This window comes from Macrobrachium rosenbergii, chromosome 6 (assembly GCF_040412425.1).
Source record: "Macrobrachium rosenbergii isolate ZJJX-2024 chromosome 6, ASM4041242v1, whole genome shotgun sequence".
NCBI lineage: Eukaryota > Metazoa > Arthropoda > Malacostraca > Decapoda > Palaemonidae > Macrobrachium > Macrobrachium rosenbergii.
The window spans coordinates 56606512-56631511 of record NC_089746.1 but is presented as its reverse complement, the minus strand read 5'-3'; the positions used below and the strand labels follow the sequence as shown (position 1 = coordinate 56631511).

Genomic DNA, 25000 nt, shown 5'->3' with positions numbered 1-25000 from the left:
AATGAAGGGAAGTGTGCTTCTCATTATAATAAAAGTGTCACTGAAGTGAAACGGAAACAAGAAAATTCAGTGAAAATTTAAGTATATGGAAAATGATGAATTGTTTCACTCCTGATAGTTAAAAATACATTTTAAACGAACTTATTTTCTTCTAGCGATTGTAATGAAGATAATTTTGATTCTTCAGCAAAAGGTTATAGATATCTGAATATTTAGTCGCAATGCTCCTTATTCTGGGATCAGCATTTTACACAAGAAAAAGGATATGTTTTCAGAATGCCATAATAGCAGTATTAAGGTTAAACTTAAGCTCAAGAAACTGATGTTTATGAATTTCCCCAGGTAGGTTACACATCTTAAAGCAATGATTGTTAAACAGGACCAGTAAGCTATAAAATAGAGTTGTCTGTATATTTTCTCAATTTGTACATTTTCTCGGTTTCCAGAACGGTTAATACAACGCAGACATGTCCCAGTTAAAGGTTCAGAGCGACCCGTCTTACACCCCCGTCGCTGCGTCACCAGACGGTAAGGCACAATTGCAACTGCCATTTTCTAAATGGAAAAGTAGAAAAGTAGAAAGATTGTTTCCGTAACGTAAGCTTATTTTGGCGATGAACGTCAGATTAGAAATGAAATGTTCTTCTTTTATTCATTCCATTATCTCTTTTTTTATTTCATTTATGAATTTTATTTTAATTTATTGAAAAATATGAAGTTAAGGCACGTGCCTCTCATGGGCTAGAGGTCTCCAAGCATTCATGTGGGCACATACACACGTATACACACGCACACACACATTCGCACACGCATACAAAAGCACACGCACACACATATATACATGTATGTATATATATGTAATACATATATTTATATACAGTATATATATATATATATATATATATATATATATATATATATATATATATATATATATATATATATATATATATATATATATATATATATATATATATATATATATATATATATATATATAGAGAGAGAGAGAGAGAGAGAGAGAGAGAGAGAGAGAGAGAGAGAGAGAGAGAGAGAGAGAGAGAGATGGGAGAATTCACAGCGTTTACAAGAATTTTGTCCCGCTGAGTGTAGTAAGAAGTCTAAATCAGAGACAAATTGAAGTGGTCCCATCTACAGAGCAGTATTTTTGATTGGCAATAACAATTTCCAAAAATTCTATATATTAATGAAGTGTATATGCCGATAACCACTGATCAGAGCTTTGCCAATATCTAGTAAATGACATGTTTCTTATTTTCCATTTGGATTACTATATATTACGCATTTTCCTAAAAATGTGTTGTGGATTGAGAGAGAGAGAGAGAGAGAGAGAGAGAGAGAGAGAGAGAGAGAGAGGGTTCAGAGCCTACGGGGTTTATATACCAAAAATGTGATTATACCTAATCTCAAGTCTTTACAAGATATTCACAGTGTTACAGCATTAATCACACAAATATACATATATACAGTATACACATATATATATACACATATATATATATATATATATATATATATATATATATATATATATACATAATAATCATATATATATATATATATAGTATATATATATATATATATATATATATATATATATATATATATATATATATATATATATATATATATATAAAACATCCACAACACGCACACCCACACATACACTTATACTGAGTAAGGGAAAACCAAATAACCCACTTGGTGCCTGAAGGCGTTTCACGTGCAAGTTTTATTAGGTATTCGTCAACGATTTTAGAAGATGGGAGGGTGATGTTTGCATATCATCTTACGGTCTTCCTTTTTATATTGCTTTTGCGCTATAAATTATTTGCTAACATTCTGGAATGCTGACAATAGTGGTTTTCAAATATGTTGACACTTTCGTGCAGTGTTTTATGATGTGGGTTTTATATATCAGTATTATTCGAAATTTATGTGTGCATATGTTCTTAGAGAAATGATAGCAAAAGATCAGTATCGAACTTTGAAAAACTTGAAAAAAACCACAGATTGATAATCCACACTGGAACTGTATGTGGATTTCTTAAATATATTTGTTCTCCAATTCGTGGTTTTTTAAAGCTCTCAGAGAAATTGAATTTATACCCGTACTGAGCAAATGTGAAAAATATTGAACATTGGGTGGTATGATGTATTCATGCACATACCAATTTTAAAAATCTGTCAAAGTTTTTGGCTTTTCGGAATGCTCAGTTAGAAAAAAAAAATACTGAAAGAGAGGCCAGGGTAGGAACTTTTCATTGCATAGATGTGAGATTTGAGAATGATAGTAAGCACTAAATCTTCACTTTCAACAGAGGAAGATGGCAGAAAGAAGGAACCTTCGTCAAAAAAGAGAGTACGCTACATGAAACAGGTAGGACATGATAATGAATAGCAACTCCCATTAGTTATATATAAATATTTCCGCGATTTCTTCATGAACATTTACTGTGATTTTTTCAAGTACAAAATTGATGTACTCTGTGTGATATGAATAGAGAGCATTTATGGTCGCCATGCTATTAATTATTCATCAAACGTATGTATGTACGTATTAATCTTTTCTGGCAGGCAAGGACGTTATGTTGATGAGTAGTAAACAGATGTATGTATGGATGAATAACTGATACCTGTTATTCATTTCAAATCCCAGCCACAAGCATACTTGCTTACACTGTTACCCGTGCTATACTAACCAACCAAATCTCTAATTACAGGTGGGTCTGTTCGTCCTGACGACCCTGGGCCACATAAACTTCGGCATGGGGCTCTCTTGGCCAAACACCATCGCCTCAGACATCCAGAGGGACAACAAGACCCTCCTGGGCACAGAAATGGACCTCTCTGATTGGCAGTTGGACATGACAAGTGAGTGGGACTTTCCGGGTTTTCTGGGGGCATTTTGAGTCGTGTGGCGTGCAAAAAAGAAAAGAAAAAAGAACATAAAAATATCGTCGTTGTGGTAGCTAATTGCAACCTTGATCGTAGCGTTCTCTGGTAGTTTTGGGTTGCGCAATGGATAAAAAAAGATAAAGAAAAAGTATCGCTATTGTCGTGGTTAATTCCAAGTGGGTGACTCAACATATATGTGGAAGACGTCTTTGATTCATCTTGCGTATACCTTGTAGTCTTTATTCTCTCTCTCTCTCTCTCTCTCTCTCTCTCTCTCTCTCTCTCTCTCTCTCTCTCTCTCTCGGGGCACAAACACACACACACGTTAAATTTAAGAAGTGAATGAAAAGTGTTGAAACATAAGAAACTGTTAGGAAGAGTTGAAACAATAGTTTTAAGTAAAGTGTTTCTGGTGAGAACCGGATTCAGATGGAAAGGTTAATGAGAATGGGAATTCTAAATTTAAAGACCGAGTGTACACATTCTGCACGAAGAAAGTAGTCTTAGTTTGCTGCAGTATTTTCGAAATATTGCTGAATGTATAAAAACAACAGAGGCACAGCTAAATGGCGCTTCTTTTGGGTGAATTTGCCAAGCTTATGTTTTAAAGTCTAGTGCAACTTATCCTTTGAAAAACGTTCATTTGAGTTCCATCATGTATTTGCTGATAAAGATGAAAAATTAACAAGAAGACGGTTGAAAGATTGCATAATTCTATATCTGGGAAAGACTTGAAAGTGACTGTGGAACTTGATAGCGAGGACAATAGGAAAGTTCAGACTTAAATAACTCCAGAAGCCCCTGAAACTGATAAGGAAATGCACTGTGGTACTGAGTGTAATCATTTGATGTTTCTATGAGAGGCAAGTTCCAGAGAAATGAATGGGAAATATGATTAGTCCTATTTCAAAATGAGCTGTGGAAGAACGTTCATGATTTGTAGCGTCTGAAAACTGCTTATCATACCTGGGAAAGTGTATGAAAGCCTTTTGATTTAGAAATTGAAAAAATAAAAAAAAATTCTTAATAGTTTAAGGACTGAGAGTACGGTGAAAACACTGTGAATAAAATACAAAGCTTCGATAACTTGGTGATAGAAATGATGGAGAAGTAATACATAGACTGCAGAGTATGATGCTGAAGTAAGAGTTAGGAGCAATTAGAAGGTTTGTGATGAAAGCGAAGATTATATAAAATTACCAGTATAAAAGAACAGTGGTTCTAAGAAAACTGCGGCTGCCTAATATTCACTTGATTATAGTCATGCGAGAAACCGCAGGAGAACCGGGATGGTACTATGAACTGAAACCAGATCATCATGTATTTCAGTTAAGGCAGTGGTAATTTATGGTAGCGAAGAGAAGTTATAGAAACTGGTGGACATTTTTTAAAGTATCTGTAGGAGGAACAAGGAGAAAGTTATCGTAAGAAGGAACATGATATGGACAATAAACAGGAAGGATAAACGTTTGTGTGGACCGTGATTAACTCATTTAGGCATTTGAAGGTAAAATCAGGGGCAAAACTGAATGGTGGTTAATCGTGCAATAGATGATACAATGAAGGTAGCCGAGACTGAAAAAAATCGACTTAAGAACTTCATTTAAAGAAGCAAAAATTGCAAATTCGATATCTGAATTGACTGACCACCTCTTCAGGAAACTGAGGTTACTGGGTTTGAATAATGGGAGACCAACTGTATTTAGCATTTCTGGAAAGAGAAGAAAAAAGGTAATAACTTAAATAAAACAAAGAGATCATAATCCCTGTAGGTGGTCTAGTCATATGCACGAGAAAGAGGGGCGGAGGTGATCCGGAGAGAGAATGGATTGAACCCAAAAGTTGTGTTGACTTTTGGTGGAGGTTTTAGGTGAAAGATCCTTATGTGCTAGAAGCAAAGTAAATAGGATTAATAAAATACATGAAACAGGGGCTGATGTGCATTTATGAGACTTCGCCTAGGTGAACCGACTCACACATTTTTTTTTATGGTTAGCTTGTTGGTTAAATAAAATTGTTTTATTGTTTTGAATCGTCGTTTCCAATACAATTATGAAGTAGCTTTTGCCATTACTTATAAAAAAACCCACGATCACTCCAGATGAGTTTTGATTACGTTTAAAGATTTGAAACACTTTTCGAAAAACAGAAAGAAAGAAAAAATAGGAATGCGATATCCGAAGGCCTGCTCCTTCATCTATTTTTGTTGCTTTTGGTGTTTTAAGGCTTGGTCCTTTCAAGGCTGGCTTTTTGTAGTCACTTCAAATTACCGGTTTCCATTACACGATAAATATACCTGGGACAGTTGGAATCGTGCACGTGCATCGGCATCACTGGAAAAAATATATACATGGAAAAACTTACATAAATAAAATAATCGTGATTAAAGCCAAAAAAAAAAATGCAAAAGGAAAATCCGGAATGCTCAGATTTAACAGAATATAGGAAAATTATCCCCAACAAAAAAATATGTGGCAATGATAAAGAAAAAAATCAAAGAATTAAAAGACAATAACAAGGTGCCTTTGTTCCCAAAGGTCAAGGCCTGCAACACCTTTCCTCCTTCGAGTGATTCGTGTTGCCTCTTTAAAAAGTCGTTCGTTCTCTTATGTCTTTTTCTTTCTTGTTCTCTTTCTTTGTAGATGGGCTGAACGTTACACTCTGTCTTTTGATTTTTTTTACTTTTTCTTTTTGAAGTGCGTTAGAAAGTAGGTCACTTACGTCACGTCATTTAACAAACTCGTATCTCTCTTAATGCGTGGGTTTAAAATTCTAAATACTGATTTTATTTATCTAGGAATTTATTGGTGATACACTTTCAAAGCTTCCACAGTAAATATAGACCTTATGCAATAAACTCAATAACATTTGTCATACTGAGCTTTAACCCACTACATACGTTGACTAGTGTTCGTATACTGTCAAAAATGAGGGTAACAGGAAAGAGAGCGAGACAGAAAGTGCCATAGACCAGTGGTGAGAGATGCTAGCCCTAGGCTGGACGAAGGTAATTCTAAACATGGGAGGCCATTACTACCGTAGTCTTTCATCGCTAAACAACACAAAAAATACACATTATAAATAAAACTTCTTTGTATATAACCTTTAATTTATGAAGTTACAAGTATTTATGCAATCTAACTAAAATAGCCTTCTCAAACATTATATTGCATTTTGTTAAAGTTCCAGCTACAGATGTGCAATCTTGTAACAGGTATAGCAGTGGAATATCCGGTATGTACGGTTAATAAAGTAAAGAATTACATTCTATTGATATTAATATGTAAAAGTTTATGATATGTTGTCATGCCAAAAATCAGGTAACCTGGTAATTGATTGTAGTGGGTTGTAGACGATACAGAGGAAGACATGGGGCTAGCAACCCCATCCAACTATCCTAGCTGATAATTGGGGAAACAGTACTATTTTTGTAGCAACTTCCAGTTATAAAAAGGAGCACACACAAACACATATATATACAAACATATATATATATACATATATATATATATATATATATATATATATATATGTATAAACTATATATATATATATGTATATAAATATATATATATATATAATATATATATATATATATGTATATATATATATATATATATATATATATATATATATATATATATATATATATATATATATATATATATATATATATATATATATATATATATATTTCACGCTTAAATACTACTCTTCAATGTCACTGTAGTCTTACATATAACTAGTTACCTGCAAACATATATTTTCAAAAATAACCTAGGGAGACGATTCATATCTATTCCCTTCTGTCTTGACACATGCATTTTTTTTCCACAAACCTATTTAAAACATTTTACTTCTTCATTCATTTGCATATGGTACAATTTCTTTTCCCATAAAATTTTTACGATTAGCATAAGTAATTTCGCATATACTTTCCAGGCAGTCTGTTGTTCGTCGGGACGCTTCCAGGCTTCCTCTTCGGAGGTTGGCTCGTGGCGAAGTTAGGAAGGAGGAGGTCGATGATGGTCGTAGTCCTTCCTTGCGTCCTCGGGTGGTCCTTCGTGGCGTTTTCCTTCAATCCAAGCACGCTGCTCATCGGCCGGTAAGCGCTTGAGATTGGCTCTGGCTAAGCATCGTTGGAAATAGGTTGGAGTTGGATTGAATGAAGAAGGATATAGATGGATAGACCAGTATGGATCTAGGAAGGGTATCAAGATAGTTAATCATATTCTTCGTCATGTTATGTAGCTTGTTTTTTATTAGGTCACGAGGATGCTCCAGCTTTTGTGTATATATGAATATGTATGTATATATTATATATATATATATATATATATATATATATATATATATATATATATATATATATATACACATATATATACACACACACATATATATATATATATATATATATATATATATATATATATATATATATATATATATACACATATATACATAATATATATATATATATATATATATATATATATATATATATATATATATATATATATATATATATATACATACATATGGGAGCCATAGTAACGCCTAAATGTGGAAAATAAAGACTAAATTTCAGAGACCAAACTGTCTCTCCCTCAGGAAAATAGTGAATGAGAAAAAGTTACAGAAAAGCTGTATTTATACCAGAAGATCCATAGGTCCGCCATTAAGTCACTCCAGTTGACAATTTCTCTTTAATCTTCTTGATCACTGGTTGGAGGAATATCTTATCTATAATATCTGAGTCTCAAGGCGCCTCTTGAGAGATTCATAGCATTTCTTTGTTTAATCAAGGCTGATTCCACCATCTGGCTTTTGAACCGACAATTGCTGCTATAAATCATACGAGACACATTCCAGTTTATGCTGTGGTTATGGTTATTTATGTGGTTAAAAATAGCTGAGCTCTGTTGTCCATACCTAATTGAACGTTTATGCTGTATTAATCTTTGGGGGAATGATTTGCCTGTGAAACCGATATGAGACTGGTCACAGTCAAGGCAAGGGATTTCGTAAACTCCTGTGTCTTTGGGGACTGGTTTTTGTTGGACGTTAATCAGGGATTTGGCTAGGGTATTTAGGTAAGTAAAAGCAATTTATTCTTATGGATTTTGCTCCCCGGATCTCCTGGAAGAGGACATTGAACTACTCCGTAAGCAGCTGTCATCTTTAAAGTACCCTGACCATTTAATTGAGAAATCGATCCACAAAGCAAACACTATTTTCTACCTTCCCCCCCACCCCAATAACAGGACCAGAGAGACCCACAACAACAACAAAAAAATCCCACACCTAGACAGGATTAAGACGTTGACACAGACACTTGGAAACCCTAAGCCTTTTGCTTTTACCTACCCAAACACCTTAGCCAAATCCCTGATTAACGTCCAATAAAAACCATTCCCCAAAGACACAGGAGTTTACGAAATCCCTTGCCTCGACTGTGACCAATCTTATATCAGTTTCACAGGCAAATCACTCCTCCAAAAGATTAATACAGCATAAACATTCAGTTAGGTACAGACAACAGAGCTCAGCTATTTTTAACCACATAAATAACCATAACCACAGAATAAACTGGAATATGTCTCGTATAATTTATAGCAGCAATTGCCGGTTCAGAAGCCAGATGGTGGAATCAGCCTTGATTAAACAAAGTCTCTCAAGAGGCATCTGGGATTCAGATATTTTATAGATAAAATCTTCCTTCAACCAGCGATCAAGAAGATTAAAGAGAAATTGTCAACTGGAGTGACTTAATGGCGGACCTATGGATCTTCTGGTATAAATACCGCTTTTCTGTAACTTTTTCTCATTCACTATTAGCCTGAGGAGAGATACAGGTCGGTCTCTGAAATATAGCCTTTACTTTCCACATTTTGGCGTTTTTATGTGCTCTCTTATATTTGATGGAATTCTGTTTTAACAGAAAATACTTCATATATATATATGATATATGGATATATATATATATATATATATATATATATATATATATATATATATATATATATATATATATATATATATATATATATATATATTTATATATATATATATATATATATATATATATATATATATATATATATATATATATATATATATATATATATATGAAATAAGTAAAACACTATTTGAACGTTTGCAACCCTATATTTCAGTGTGTGTTCACTGTAGAATTTTACCAGTGAACAGAGGCACAGTGTGTGTGTATTACAGTAAAAGACATTCATTAAATTGTACCTGTCATAAATTATAATCTTTATAACAATGATAAGTATATATATAAAACGTGTGAATCATACTAATCTTTTATAACAATGATAAGTAAAACCATCCATAAATGAATTTTGAGTGTTTATGCTCCAGTGACTATGTTAGTATTTTAAAAGGGACCTTTTACTATTCTAAATTTCTACATCCATTGTACAAATATGCAAACGCCCTCCTTTCCAGATTTCAGCCCTAGAAGTTTCATTCAAATGCTTAATAATTATGTTTTAAAAAAGGAGAGATTTAAGCTTTTCAACTCATTGATGCCCATATTGGCTTCCTGGTGACAGTTTTCCATCACTCACCTGTGATATTTGCTTACTGAACGCTCATATCATACTGACTTGAAAGTGGTTGTCCTCTATTAGAGACTAATATTCATAATGAAGGATAACAATTTGTTTTATAATCTAAGTCAGCCATCTGATAATATGGAAATATGGACACTAGACTGGATACACAAGGTCTAATGTCCATGTTTCCATATTATTAGATGAAATGACTTAGATTACAAAAACAAATTGTTATCCTTCATCATGAACATTAGACTCTAAAAGAGGACATCTGCTATCAAGTCAGTATGATATAAGCATTCGGTAAGCAAACATCAAAATGACTGATACTGAACAGTCACTAGGAAGCTAATATGGGCATCGGTGAGTTAAGAAGCTTAAGTCCCCCCCTTTTATAAAACATAATGATTAAGCATTTGACTGAAACTTCTGAGGTTGAAATCTGGATGCATCATATTAACTTCCACAGGTTCATCAACGGCATGGCATATGCCCTACTTGTCGTAGCCGTGAGGACCTACTTATCGGAGATTTCGGACACGGCCATCCGCGGGGCAGCCATCTTGAGCGCCGAGTGCATGAAGAGCTTAGGGGCAATCCTCATCGTGGGCATCGGCATGCTGGGCACCTGGTATCAAATAGCGTTCTTCTGCATCGCGGAGATCCTGTTCTTCGGCCTGGTCGTGGTTCCCTTCTTGCCCGAAAGTCCGACGTATCTGACGGTGACGGGGAAAGAGGACGAGGCGAGGAGTGTCCTCCGACGCTTGAGGGGCTCTTACTTCGACCTCGAGACAGAGATCTCCCAGCTGAAGAAGCACAACGTCCGATCGGACGGAAGCAGCGGATGGGGCGTCCTCCTCAAGAAGGACATCATGAGGAAGTGCTTGATCGTCTTCGGACTGTTCGGCATCTCCAACTTCTGCGGCACAGAGGTCATCAAAGCTAATGCCGTCCGAATCCTGCAGACTTCGGGGCTCTCCTTCGACAGGGATGCCAGCTCGATCGTCGTTTTCGTGCTCTTGCTCGGTGGTAATATCTTCCAGGCTCTTATGGTGGACAGGGTGGGCAGGAAGAAATGTCTCATTCTGTCGTTGGTTCTCCTCGTTTTCGCTTACACCATTCTTGGCACTTACGTCTTTATTGAGTCGTCAGCCGCGGAGGAAGGGTAAGGAATATAAAGAACTGTAGCTACATTGCGTGCAGTAGTTGGTTTGGGCAACAGTGTTAACCTTAACAACAGAAACACTTATACGTAATCGCTTACACATAACACATACTGTACATGCATACACACACATATATATATATAAACACACTAGCTGACCAACTCGGCGCTGCCCGGGAAAACTCTGAATGACAACCAATAAACTCTCTCTCTTTCTCTTTCTCCTCCCTGTCATCCCCTCTACTCTCTCTCCTCCTTAACACCCCCTCTACTCTCTCTCTCTCTCCCTTTCCTGTTAAGATAGTTACCGCAATTACATTGCCCAGCATTTTTGACATTTTATATTTCACCCCTTATCACCCACCATTCGTATCGGGGCTGAACTTGGACTTAAAGGGCATTGGGAAAGTTACTATTCAACTCAGCAACCTCGAAAACTATGGATTAGACATTAATATGTCATTTTTGACATTTTATTTTTCACCCTTTTTCACCTCCCCTTCCTATCTGGGCTAAACTTGGGCTCAAAGGGCATCGGGAGTGTCGCCATTCATCTCAGCGACCTCGAAAACTATGGATTAGACACTAATATGTTGTTTTCGGTTATTTTTACATGTCATCCCCTTCCCACCCCACCCCCTTTGATGCCAGTGATGTCTTGCCCCCAAAGTGTTCTTTTTCCCAGATAGTAAGTCATATGTAGGCTATACCGAAACAAGGTATGATAAATTCGTAGGGTTTATTTTATAACTAAGCCTACAAGCAGAACCATCACCGTTTCATGGAAGCCCTTCCCACTCCCACCCCCTTTGGTGCCCTTTGGTGCTAGTGATGTCTTAACCCCACAGTATTTTTTTCAAGATAGTAAGTCATATGTATACCAAGTTTGGTTGAAATTACTCAATGCATTTCATAGTTGTGCTGGAACCTACACACACACACACATATGTTTTTCAATTTATGTAATATCATATATATATATATATATTTATATTATATATATATATATATATATAATGCATTTATATATATATATATTATATATATATATATATATATATATATATATATATAATATATATTTATATATATATATATATATATATATATATATATATATATATATATATATATATATATATATATATATATCACAAATAGATCAGACTGAAGTCTTTTATTGAATGTCTACTTTCATGAATGCTATATCTGGTAAAAACGACAGCTTTCAACAACCATCAAAAGACGTCTGTTAACCATAAACTCGCTAAAAAAAATGATTACTAACAATGTTCATTCCGCCTTCCAAACTTATCCTCACATACTGTTTCAGATCTGACATGGGAGGAAGCTGGAACTGGATACCAACAGTTTGTCTGATGGTGTGTGCTTTCAGTAGCAGCTTAGGCATAGGTCCCACGCCCTGGATGCTTGCTGTCGAATACTTCCCTACGAGCATTCGATCTCAGGTTAGTCTCCAGATGATGGAGTCCTGAATGATTTTGAGAAGTAAATGGTATTATACTTTTTTATTATTAGGCTTAACTTTATTTACTACATGAAGAAGAGGTCGGAATGAAATGATTCACCCTGTCTTAATACAGAAATCAGTCCAATGGTAATTTATAGCTTACTTCAATAACTGATATCCAGTGACAAAGATATTTTCATAATGCGCATGATGAGGGCATGAAATGAAAGTTTGTCACAAATAATTCACCAATTTATGCGGAATTAAGCATAATGAGTTCGGCAGGAGAGAGAGAGAGAGAGAGAGAGAGAGAGAGAGAGAGAGAGAGAGAGAGAGAGAGAGAGAGAGAGAGATTAAGTATGATGCATGAGTAGTAACCCCACCACAAGAGAAAGAGCTTATTCTCTCCCTCTTCCATTCGGATTCAAGTCTTGTAAGGAGTCTACCAAGTCAGTGAAATAAGTAAACAAGAAAAAAAGTTATCTAAGCAGCATTGAGAATATAATGTAAGATATTCTAATGTATTATTCCTTGTCACAGGTGATGAGTGTATGCACCTTCTTTGGAAGTCTCATGAGTTTTGCCTCCCTTCAAGTTTACAGTCCCCTGCAAGAAGCACTGACTCCAGCCGGCCTTTATTGGAGTTATTCCTGTTTCGCCATTATTGGCATCATTTACACTCTGACAATCGTCGAAGACACCACCGGACAGAAGGTGGGATAGAAATGAGAGCTGATACCGTCTCAAGGTGCGATTATTAGTGTCTTCATTAAAACAGAGATGGCGCTGGAGGTAGTTCAATCGATTACTAATGACTTTCCTTGAAACTCAAACGCTGTAAGTTTGTGCAGATTGACAAGGAAATCGTTTTTCTCATAAGTACCTTTCTTGTAATACTTTATTTTGATGACAACAAGATTTACAAATGTAGTTAACAGTTTGCATATCTTAGGAGAGTTAGATTAACTGGAGGAAATCAACTTCTACTTAATCTGTGTATAAGTTACATTAACATTGTCAAGCATTTCCGTTATACATAATGAAAATAAATGTTGCTCTTCTTTGTACACATATGAATGTTCTATACTTTATTATTCCCCGACGGTAAGTAAATATTCTAAAAAAAAAAAAAATTAGTTTTAATTTTCTTTCCAAGTCAGTATGTAAGAGTTTAATTCTTACGTTTTAATTTTTTTCCTTTTCTAATGTAAAATTTTCTGTTAATTTTTCTTAAAGACAGGTTTTTTTTATCTTACAGTTTCACTATAAGATTTCTAAAAACTATTTGTGAAAAAGAAACTCATAAGGAGTTATTTGAAATAAGGATAGAAGTTAGACATAGGACGTACTTTATAAGCTTAGTGGCACTATGATATTTTTGATCTTTTTATTTTCTTCAATAAATGGATCAATTTGAATATTCTATTGTCGTTTCACTGCACTATGCATTTTCCTACTATATACTTCGTTATATTATTATTATTATTATTATTATTATTATTATTATTATTATTATTATTATTATTATTATTATTATTATTATTATTATTATTATCTGGTCTAGCAAATACTTTGTCTATTTTTTATTAATAAAAGACTAATTACCTTGTTAGTACTTTAGTATGGAACTACACAATATCACAGACTGCCATTCACCCTTACCAGTTTAGTTACATGTATTTTCTTATCATTATGAGTAGTAGAAAGCACATGTAACTGTAGGGAGTAATTATTCTCCTGTTATGTTGGCTAAACGGGCAATTAAACTGCTAGAAACTGACATATAGTATGAAACTGTACGTCTGAAGACTTTCATTCTCATTAATGAAGACCTGTCAATTTATCAAGAGGCTCTGATTCAGTCCATGATTTGAAATTTTACTTCCGACAGGTGGTTTTATTTTTTTTTTTTTTTTTAGATCAAGTCGTTTGTCAATCTACCTGTCTGCTATGTGAAAACTAATGAATGGACTGTATTCGATATTTTAAAAATCAGTTTTGCTTTTGATTTGTTTATCGTTACTGTCACTGTTATATACTTCTTGAAAACACCAAGTCGTAACGAAATTATTACCTTGAAGCAAAACATGCGCACAAAAACTGTCGTTTTCAGACTAAAGGTTTTTTGCCCCTTGGAAGGGCTCCTTAAACTCTGATACTTCTAGTTATCATTTAAGATACGACTGCTAACCCTGTGCTCATCTAAGTTCTGTGCTGCGACTGATAACAACCGATTGCTTACCAGACATTTAATTTAAATAAGCGGAGGAACTAATGGTTTCAATGGGACATGTCTCTATTGGTATGCTCTCACCTGGGATTCGAACCCTGGTTACAGACACACACATAGACATAAATATATATATATATATATATATATATATATATATATATATATATATATATATATATATATATATATATATGTTAGTGCACGATTACCATATTTTTTCACGTATATATATTATAATAATGATCAAATTTAACTTTCCTTTAAATGTTTCATAGGTACGAATAAATTGAACTATGCGCGATAAATCCAAAGGATTTACCGCACATAGTTCAATGCTTTCAGATTTATATGATTTTCATAGGACAGGGCTCCCCCGATTGGCTTTTGTAAGAGCACATGCCTCGTAGAAGTTTTCGTACAGGGGGTCGGCATTTCGTAGAGTAATATTTCATTCCTTCCAGCCTTGAAATACGAGTATTTGCAAGACATAACTTGAGCTTCATGCTGATATAAATACATAAGTACACCGGCAATATTTCCATATTAACGAATGACTTTTAAGTGCCATTTACTGACGACGCAATTTTCCGGAGTCCATTCAACTTTGGCACTGGTAAAGCACCAGAACATCTCCAGTCAGAAACAGTTAAGCAACAGTATGATGCAACGAAGTCCAAGAAGCATTAAGATATATTTTGCTATCAAACGTCTCTAAGGTCATCAGTACTGACATAGTTCCACTTAGCCTAAGTTAAGCACGAATAAAACTAGCTATGCAATTATTCTCTAAACTATGCTTTTCATCATCCATTGTTTCTACAAACTTTAAGAGAGAGTTCAGATGAAGAGACAATGCATTAAGGTTATGAATCTTGAATGAAAAATACATTACAGTAAGGTGTTCGATTATTTGATTATACTTAAATTAGTTCATCAACGCGTCCTTAATGTAAATGGGAGTTAAGAGGGAGAGATAATTGAATAGTTTAACAATTGGGGAAAACATTTTTCATAAATGTCCTTTCGCCTCTTCCGTGAAAAATGAAATCTCGGCAGTTTCTGGCAAGACTCAGAGAGTTAGTTTTTGGTTTCTCGTGATAAAGGTTTTCAAGAGTGCAGACAGAGCCCTCTGAGGACCAAGAAAAGAAACAATACCTAGGGAGCCGGTTCTCTCCTGACAAGCACATTACGTAAAACCTTGTAAGAGAAAAAGCACGTTCACTTTCCCCAAAGAAATACTTGAAATATGTGGGTCTCTGGCCTTCCATTTGCGAGCATTTATAAGCAAAGATTTTACAGCATTTCCCTTCACAGTTTACCATTCCACGTCGCAACCAAAATACATCCGGTTAGAAATAACTGAGCTACAGTGTGTTTCTCCTTTACGGGAAACATTTTCCAGTGTCGACGGTGGCGAATCTTATCAATATATCTGACCAAATTATCCTTGGATCAAGTGCTTTGCCTCAGGCGACTAGCAAGTCTCGCCAACGCTCTCAGCTTGCTGTGGCACAGTTGAATACAATACTGAAGATTGCTGCAACTCAATCTCTTGGTCTAAACTTTGACGTATTAATCCTGAATAAACAGTTTCAAGTGTCGGGTAGCGGGAGTACCAGGAGATGAGATATCATTTGTACAGGCAATTTACAATAATAATAATAATAATAATAATAATAATAATAATAATAATAATAATAATAATAATAATAATAATAATAAAATAAATAAATAAATTAATAAACTAATAAATAGACAAAAATGTATTAAAATGCAGGAGAATAGCATAATAATAATATACTAATAATAATAATAATAATAATAATAATAATAATAATAATAATAATAATAATAATAATAATCACCCAGTCGAATAGGACGACTGTGATAGACAACAACAACAACAACAACAACAACAACAACAATAATAATAATAATAATAATAATAATAATAATAATAATAATAATAATATTCCCCAGTCTTATAGGATGACTGTGATAGACAATAATAATAATAATAATAATAATAATAATAATAATAATAATAATAATAATAATAATAATAATAATAATAATAATCATTATTGGTGCTCTGCAGTCAACCTCGATTCAAGTGTATTGAATGCCCAGCTTAGTGTACACAAAATGAAATCTGTCCGGCTGTAGCAACTGACTTTGACGCCCTTGGAGTAGAGGTTCATGCCATACAACTCTGCCAGTACCGCTCCAAAATCCATAACACTCTGCCATTTGATTTCGCTTCCAGTCCTCGTGTGCACTAAATTGGTTAATTCAGCCTTGAAACGTGTATCCAGTAATTTGATTTTGAAATGCACATTTCGAATAAATTAATTTGTTTCGTCTCGCCTACTCAATGTAACGGGCGCGTCATGCAGTAATATATCAGACATGAAAATGCTAAAAACGGGACTGGCTATACGTTTTTCTCTTGATTAATAAAAAAAAAATATATTCATTCATTTAATTAATATTTGGTCTAGGTTTGATTGTTTGATCTTTTGATATTTGATGGTTATTTTTCTAACCTTTTTTTATTCGGTTGTTTATTTTGTTATATTTGCTGCTTTTTATGTTTCTCTGGTAAGTCTAAATAAAACCCCATGAAATTCGATATATTTAAAAGATCACCAACTAAAAGATGTATGTTGTGTAAAAATGCAAAAGACTGGTGGTTTACGTTAGACTAAAAAAAAAAACTCTTTCTTTTATAAATTACTGGATATATAACGTTGTCGTGTCAATATCAATCCTTCTTTGATTAAATATAACAATTCTGCAAAACATAACGACTCCAAAATATTATACACAGTATCAATGAAAATGAAATATATATATATATATATATATATATATATATATATATATATATATATATATATATATATATATATTTATATATATATAATTTCTTTCCATATTAATTCACTCAGGTCTCTCTGTTAACAGACAGACAATACGAATGTAGTTTAAAATAAAAGAAAGTTTATGGTGACTTGTCAACATATTTATGTGTATGTGACAAAAGATGCAAGAGTTGACAAAATTTTCGTTCTTCTTTATTTCATTTTATTCTCTTCTACAAATGATATTTATAATGTTCTACTACTAAGATTAGGCGAGTGGCCGCATTCTCTTCCTTTGGGATAAGATCAATCAATGATTAGCTCTGGGACTTCATGCTTAAAAGTCCTTAGGGCAAACGGCAGGTGACAGAATGTTATTTATCTTCATCCGTGCTTATAAAAGACAATATGTAGCAAAGTGCATTTTCCCGATGTAAATGGAAATAAGCTTTTCATATTCATGTTAATTCATATATGTAAGCTTTCAACATTTTCTTGTATAAATGTTTTTGTAAAATGGGCGGACAAATTATTGCCTTCGCCACGTTATATCGCTTACATGCTTCCTCGGGGCAAGGCACTATGCTGACATACAAATCAATTAACCCAGAAAAATGAAACGGCTATCATCACCCTTTAACAATGAATCAAGATCGAACTTCTTGTGGTAAAAAATTCTGCATCATCAGCTGCTTCCTATACTTGCACAGAAGGCTCACCAGAAGCGAGATGGCTCACAATCTGAAGCGTGTCGATTGCAATAAAGAAACCATTTCCCAACAACAGAATAACGCCAGATAATGAATTACTCATCGACAGACACCGACGAATTCTACAGGAAAAACGAAGGACTGGAATGGAATGTAATATAAAATTTAGGGCAAAGGTCGAGCGCTTGAACCTATGAGGTCATTCACCGCTCTAAGGGAAACCGAGATTTTAAAGGTGCAACAGGAGGAAAACTTGCAATTGCAATATAAAATAAATGATAGAAGAGGGTGGAAAGTAAGTTGGAAGAAAGAAGATATGAACGGAGGTGGAGTAAAACGAGTGGAAGGGGTTACAACATGGGGGGGCGGGGAGGGGCGCTGCAAAGAACTTCAAGTACCGCCTACAGTGCGCAGTGTGAGGTGTACTGATGGCGCTACCCCCTATGGAGGAAGAACGAAAAAGACATGGGATATGATGAGTCAGTTTAGAAGGTTAGTTGGTATAGATTAATCAGTCTCATGCACAAGGGTAGCTTGCAAGTTATGGAAAAGCTGTTAAGGCCAATTAGGGGACTGGTACAGACTTCTAGACTCGGCCCTTCCAACTGGGATTTCATCGTATCAGAACGAAATAGGTCTTGGAGGAGATCTCTAAAACCACGATACAGTAGATTTTTGTGATAATGATCTTTACATATAATAATAATAATAATAATAATAATAATAATAATAATAATAATAATTAATTTTTATTATTATTAATATTATTATTAAATGAAAAATATACACACACACACACACACACACACACACACATATACATATATATATATATATATATATATATATATATATATATATATATATATATATATATATATATATATATATATATATATATAAAAGCAATACATAAAATATATATGACTACAAAGATAAGGCAACACGACCGCCATAGAAAGCGCCATAGTATTCGCGGTCGTGCCATTGCACAAGATATGAAATATCGAGAGACGCCTCACGGCTGCGTAGCTCTGGTTTTATGTGCCGGGTGAGCGAGGCAACATCAAAGTATGTGGCTTTGATGTGCCAATGTTGATGATTGGCGCCTCTCGTGCATGGCGGATGTGGCTTTTGCCGTTTGATGAAGCGAATGTTTGACTTTCGTTTGAATACTTGATTTTCCGGCTTCCCTGTTCGGTGCGTATCTAGAGGTTAGGAACAGTTCTGGCGTGAATATTCACTTTTATATACTCCTTGTATTTTTATAATAAATACATACATATATACATGCATACATACATACATATATATGTATATATGTATATATATAGTATATACATGAGTGTATAAATGTATACATATATATGTATATGTGTGTGTATTAATTCAATCCCAGTTCTTTTAATTTTTTAAATGTCTAACAATAACAAGAAAGCGAAAAAACATTTTAAGAGATAAAGAACCTCTATATCTGGATGCAAATTCAGAACAGTAATGAATAAAAACATCGTCTAAATGTCATAACATCTTAATAACAGAGAAGAAAATGGACCAGCGAGCTTTCATATGAGGCGGTTAGTTGCAGAGGAAGGTAGGCGCCAAAATTAATAAGTGGAGAAAAACGCAGTTAAAGTTTGGCAATATTCAACACACGATAACTTTTGAATGAAAAGAGCTAGAAAGCTGGGCTTGGTCTTAAAAATGAGCTCACCTCTTCTTCTTTATGTACAAAAATCAAATTTTTTTAATACATTCGCATTTTGAATATTGCCAAAAATAACTGCGTTTTTTCCTTTTTTTAAATGCATTTATTAGGTTAAAAAACACTTTAATTGATGTTTATTTCCTAAACAAGTGTTTTATACGAATTGTGTGTATCTAATATATATATATATATATATATATATATATATATATATATATATATATAATATATATATATATATTATATATATATATATATATATATATATATATATATATATATGAGTGTTTTAGATACACACAATTCAATAAAACACTTTTTAGAAATGAACATCGATTAAAGTGTCTTTTAACCTAATAAATACATAAAAAAAGGAGAAAAACGCAGTTATTTTTGCAATATTGAAATGCGAATATATTAAAAAATTTGGATTTTTTTGCACATGAAGTAGAAGAGATGAGCTAATTTTTAAGACCAAGCCCAGCTTTCTAGCTCTTTTCATTCAAAAGTTATCGTGCGTTGAATATTGCCAAACTTTAACTGCGTTTTTCTCCACTTTTTTTAATTTTGGCGCTTACCTTCCTCTGCAACTAACCGCCTCATATACCGTTTCATATAAAACTGCAAGGTGCACATTACTCTCTCTTGACACCCTCCGCCAGAAGCCATAGCGGTCTTTGGCCTCTGCTAAACCTCCGTGGATATTTGCATTTAGATGTGCTGGATATCAAACCGAACCTTTGTGGTCTCCGAGCCAGTGGATATCACCGAGTTCCGCCCTGACGCGATGGTCACGAATATTGAGTTTCAGTGTTTATGGATATGCTAAATATGGGTGGGACCTTCCTTTGCAAGACCGGGGCCTGTCTGGTGTTAGGGGTTTTGGAAATGTATATGGCAGTAGCTATTTTAGGTATCGGATGCTTTTCAGGTTTTAATGAGCAAGGGTATTGACTAAACATCGAGATGAGAGATACTGAAGGACATTTCGTTTACGTGTGGATTCATTCGCCATAATGCATTTTATAACCTACGCCATATGCTGGATAAGCCCGTCTTTGTAAATGATTTCACAATAACAAGGAAATCGTATGCAAAAGTTGTAATTGGCCAAAATAATTACTTTTGACTAAATTTAAATGTTAAATAGGATGCACTTTATGTTAGGAAAAAATGAGCTAAACAAAAATTAGTAATTAATCGAGTAGCTCAATATCATAAAAAGTCCTATATATAAACATTCACAACCCAGTTTCCCAAAGGTTTACTTAATGTATCAAAGGATCCTTCACAAGCAATATCAAATAAAATGTACAGTGTATTTACTTTTTCAACTCAATTCCTAATAAGCATGCGTAATGCAAACTCTCCACGTATCATTCATTGCTAATATAGCTTCAGTCTCAATCAATTTGTTTCTGGAACGTTACATTTCCCTTAGATCACGAGCACAGCAGACAGCAATAATTCTTGTCAACCACCATCTATTATTCTGACGCTACAGGGCTGCTGCGGCCTTCCCTGGCGGCCCGCACTCATGAATAATTTCTGGCTTTAAATTTACGTCGTAGTGCCGCTTCTAAAAGAGAGGAAAATTTCATCCCAGGCCGCTAAAACGACGAACGGCGTATGCGAGAGGCGGATGTTTGGCTTTTATTTTCCGATGGGGCTTTGGCTCTTGATCGTACTTGGATGTTGAAGGAATATAGAGTTCAGTGTTCGCTTCATTGAACTGGTTATTCCTTATGGTTTATGGCGGTTTTGAATGGTAGATGCCTATTTTAAAAAGTATAGTGATTGTTTTGTGAATCGGAATTGGATCTATTTCGAAAGGTTCTCTTCTGAACTGACGCCTATAATTTAGACCAAACATGTCAAATAATTCTTCTTCCCAGAGCAGACTGCTCTTCTCTGATCATGACAAATGGCTTATTACTTTAGTGATCAGTAGCGACAAATAGATCTTATATATAATACAATACATAAAAATGAACTAGGTCCTTTTAAGTTGAATCTATTGACGTGGAAATTTTTCATTCTGTAATTGGTTAACTAAAGAGTTCAGTAACAAAATAATAAACTACACATGGAATTAGATATATCTAACGATCCCTTAATTAACTCGCCAGTGCTGCATGCAAAGGGTAATTCATCAATGAATTTTGATATAAATTAATCTTGTCTTTACATTTTATATTCATGGTTTCTATTTCAGTATAAAATATATGATTGAGTAAATGAAATTGAATTGAATTGAATATAGAATTTAGGCTAAACGCCAAGCACTAGGACCTTTGAGGTCAATCACCGTTGAAACGGAAATTGACAGTAAAAGGTTGGAAAGTTGTAACAGGAAGAAAACCTCGCAGTTGCACTATGCATCAATTGTTAGGGGAGGGCGGAAAGCAAGATGGAAGAAAAAGAATATGAAAGGAGGTACAGTAAAAGGAACGAAAGAGGTTGCAGCTAGGGGCCGAAGGCACGCTGCAAAGAACCTCAATACCTACTGTGCACCGCATGAGGTGCACTGGCGGCACTAACCCATACGGGGGAGTAAATGAAATACTTGTTCGCAAAAAGCCGGAAAATATGAAATACTGTACTGTCTTCCCAAGATAATAGAGTAGATTATAACGATAAAAGGAACAGCCGACATGCCAAAGTGTTGTTTGTAATGAGTGACTTGATTATTCAGCCACCGTAGAATAACCTCGAATCTAGACATGTCCTTATGATCTTGGGAAAGAAGAAATGAAGCTAATATGATGATGGGCATATGCTAATTGATCACACGAAAGAGTTAGTTAGAACGGAAGATAGAGAGAATATAGAATTTAGGCCAAAGGCCAAGCGCTGGGACCTATGAGGTCATTCAGTGCTGAACCGGAAATTGACAGTGGGAAGGTCGAAAAGTGTAACAGGAGGAAAACCTCGCAGTTGCACTATGAAACATTGTTAACAGAAGGTGGAAAGCAAGATAGAAAAAAGAGAATATGAACGGAGGTACAGTTAAAGGAATGAAAGAGACTGCAGCTAGGGGCCGAGGGGATGCTGCAAAGACCCTTAAGCACTGCCTACAGTGCACCACATGAGATGAGAGTCAGGTAGGGAAATGAGAAGATATTTGCATTTTACCACATGAATGACTCAATGAAGCAAATATTTTGTTAAACATTCCTACCCAATAAATTAAAGAAACACTGAATCTAATGTGGTATTGGACGTATCCTGCCTGATCACATGAAAAAACAATTAATCGCAAATGATGTTCCACAATATCCAAGATTTATGTTGCTTCGACAATCCTTGTCGAACTAACATAAATCTTTCAGTGATGAAGGATAGATATATACTTGGCCTCGATCGCAGATTCATTTTCTCTAAAATAACAAACGGCCGATTATTTTTTGTTGATAGTATCATCAGTGAGCGGATACACCCATTTCTGGTGCCTCAGTGATCTATAGGTACTTAAATAGACTCTCTCTCTCTCTCCTCTCTCTTTCTCTCTCTCTCTCTCTCTCTCTTTTCCCTTTTGCTTTTACATAATACATATACTTTAACTATGCTGCGTGCAAAATTTCATCAAAGTAGGCGGACACTCGATACAGTTCGCGTTTTCAAACAGCAAATTACTCTGAAAAATGTAGGGAGATGCAATCTCAGAACAAGAATATGTCTTAATGATTATTCACTCCATTTAGGCCGCTGCCATACTTTTATAAATTTATTCAGTTTTATTATTCCTTCAACAATTAAATAAACAACACTTCCTTTAGGGATAACTCGTATTAAATCTAGCAATAAGCCTAAAGTTGCTGTCTCCTGCAGGCCGAAGAAACCAGTATGGTTCTCAAGCGACCCCTCAAGTTCCAGAGGTATTCTGGAAACTCGGATACAACTGGAGTGAGCCAGTTCCCTCGTGTTCCCTCGGGCACACCATTAAGAACACCCCGATGGACGCCAAGGTCCATACCCTCGTAATTAATTTATGGTGCGCTCAGTACGTAATTAACTTTTTTTGCTTACTGAGGCGCGGGGCCATTGCTTCAGAGGGTTTCTCTCTCTGGTGCAAATCAGCATATTTAATACTGACTTAATTTGATGCGGTGAGAGGTGTCCATTGATGTAATGACTTTCATAAATGGATTCGTTCGAATTCGAATGGAATTTCGTTGACAACTTAGATGTTGTACAAATTTCACAAACTAATGACAACTTAGATGTATATTATGCAAATTTCATAAACTAATGTCCTTTACGTCGACTCATTTCTGCCTTCCCGTCCTTCTAAAATGTATGTAAGGATGAAAGATTCACGGAAGCCTTGCGTTATGTTGCTCTGGTGTAAAACAATTTTAATTCTAGGATGGAAGCATTTCTGTCCGTCTGTGCGTCTCTCAGGAATGTAAGTTAAGGTAGTAGATACAAGACAGATGTAAAACCTGTTGTATTTTTTTTAATAGTGTAATATTGTATATAATATACTACATAGTGTTAATTCTAGATGGATTTAATAAAAAGAGAAACTTATGAATGTATATTGAACATGAAAAGCATAAGAAATTAATATACTGATGCTGCGAATTTTAAAGCACCAGAGAACTTTTAATGAACTATGTGCTAAAACTGTGGGAGAATATATAAAAATCAATATTTGATTCGTTATTATTTTTATACGATTATAACTTAGAAGTTTAGAATATTTTGTTTATTCAACCCTACACACACACACGCACATACACACAGACACACAATATATATATATATATATATATATATATATATATATATATATATATATATATATATATATATATATATATATATATATATATATACTGTATATATATATCGTATGTATGTGACTAAACTCCATAAAACCATAAAAACAAGACATTTATAGATTTGCTTTAAATTATTCCTCATCTGTATCTGCGATGTAGGTACTTGGTTCCCGCAATTTCTTCCACACTTACCAGTGCATAATACAGAAGTAAATGCTGAAATATATGGTTTTCATTATCAATTTTTTTTATTAGTAATGTATATTCGTGAAAGTAATTGGCTGGGTGAGCCCAGAGAAATCTATGAGGCAAGAGTGATGCCAGCAGGCCCCGTTTCCACAACGAGTCCTTCCGCCATGTCTTACAGCCTAAACTTCATATGGCCCAAAGTAGTGACGGCCTAACATGTTCACGGCCGAAAATAATATGGCCTCATCGTTCCGAACTCTCCACAACAGGGTTATTCAACAGAGAAGCAGCTGTTTTGTGAGTTGCCTAAGAGGTAAAAAGTTCCGCGTGCGCGCACGAGTGTGTGCTTGTGAGTGCGGGCGTGCGTATC

The 25000-nt window shown here is 34.6% G+C and overlaps 1 protein-coding gene across 5 annotated transcripts in view; it reads left to right on the top strand.

Annotated features, from left to right (window-relative positions):
* LOC136839608 (facilitated trehalose transporter Tret1-like) overlaps window positions 1-13562 on the top strand; it is an 82309-nt gene extending 68747 nt beyond the window's left edge. For all 5 annotated transcript variants that reach the window (XM_067105890.1, XM_067105889.1, XM_067105888.1 and 2 more), the window contains exons 2-8: window positions 447-528; window positions 2343-2401; window positions 2745-2895; window positions 6862-7024; window positions 9973-10668; window positions 12002-12137; window positions 12680-13562. In XM_067105890.1, coding sequence (XP_066961991.1) covers window positions 468-528; window positions 2343-2401; window positions 2745-2895; window positions 6862-7024; window positions 9973-10668; window positions 12002-12137; window positions 12680-12862 — 1449 coding nt within the window. In that variant the 5' untranslated portion in view covers window positions 447-467 and the 3' untranslated portion in view covers window positions 12863-13562. The remainder of the gene's footprint in view (window positions 1-446; window positions 529-2342; window positions 2402-2744; window positions 2896-6861; window positions 7025-9972; window positions 10669-12001; window positions 12138-12679) is intronic.
* Window positions 13563-25000: the final 11438 nt, after the last annotated feature.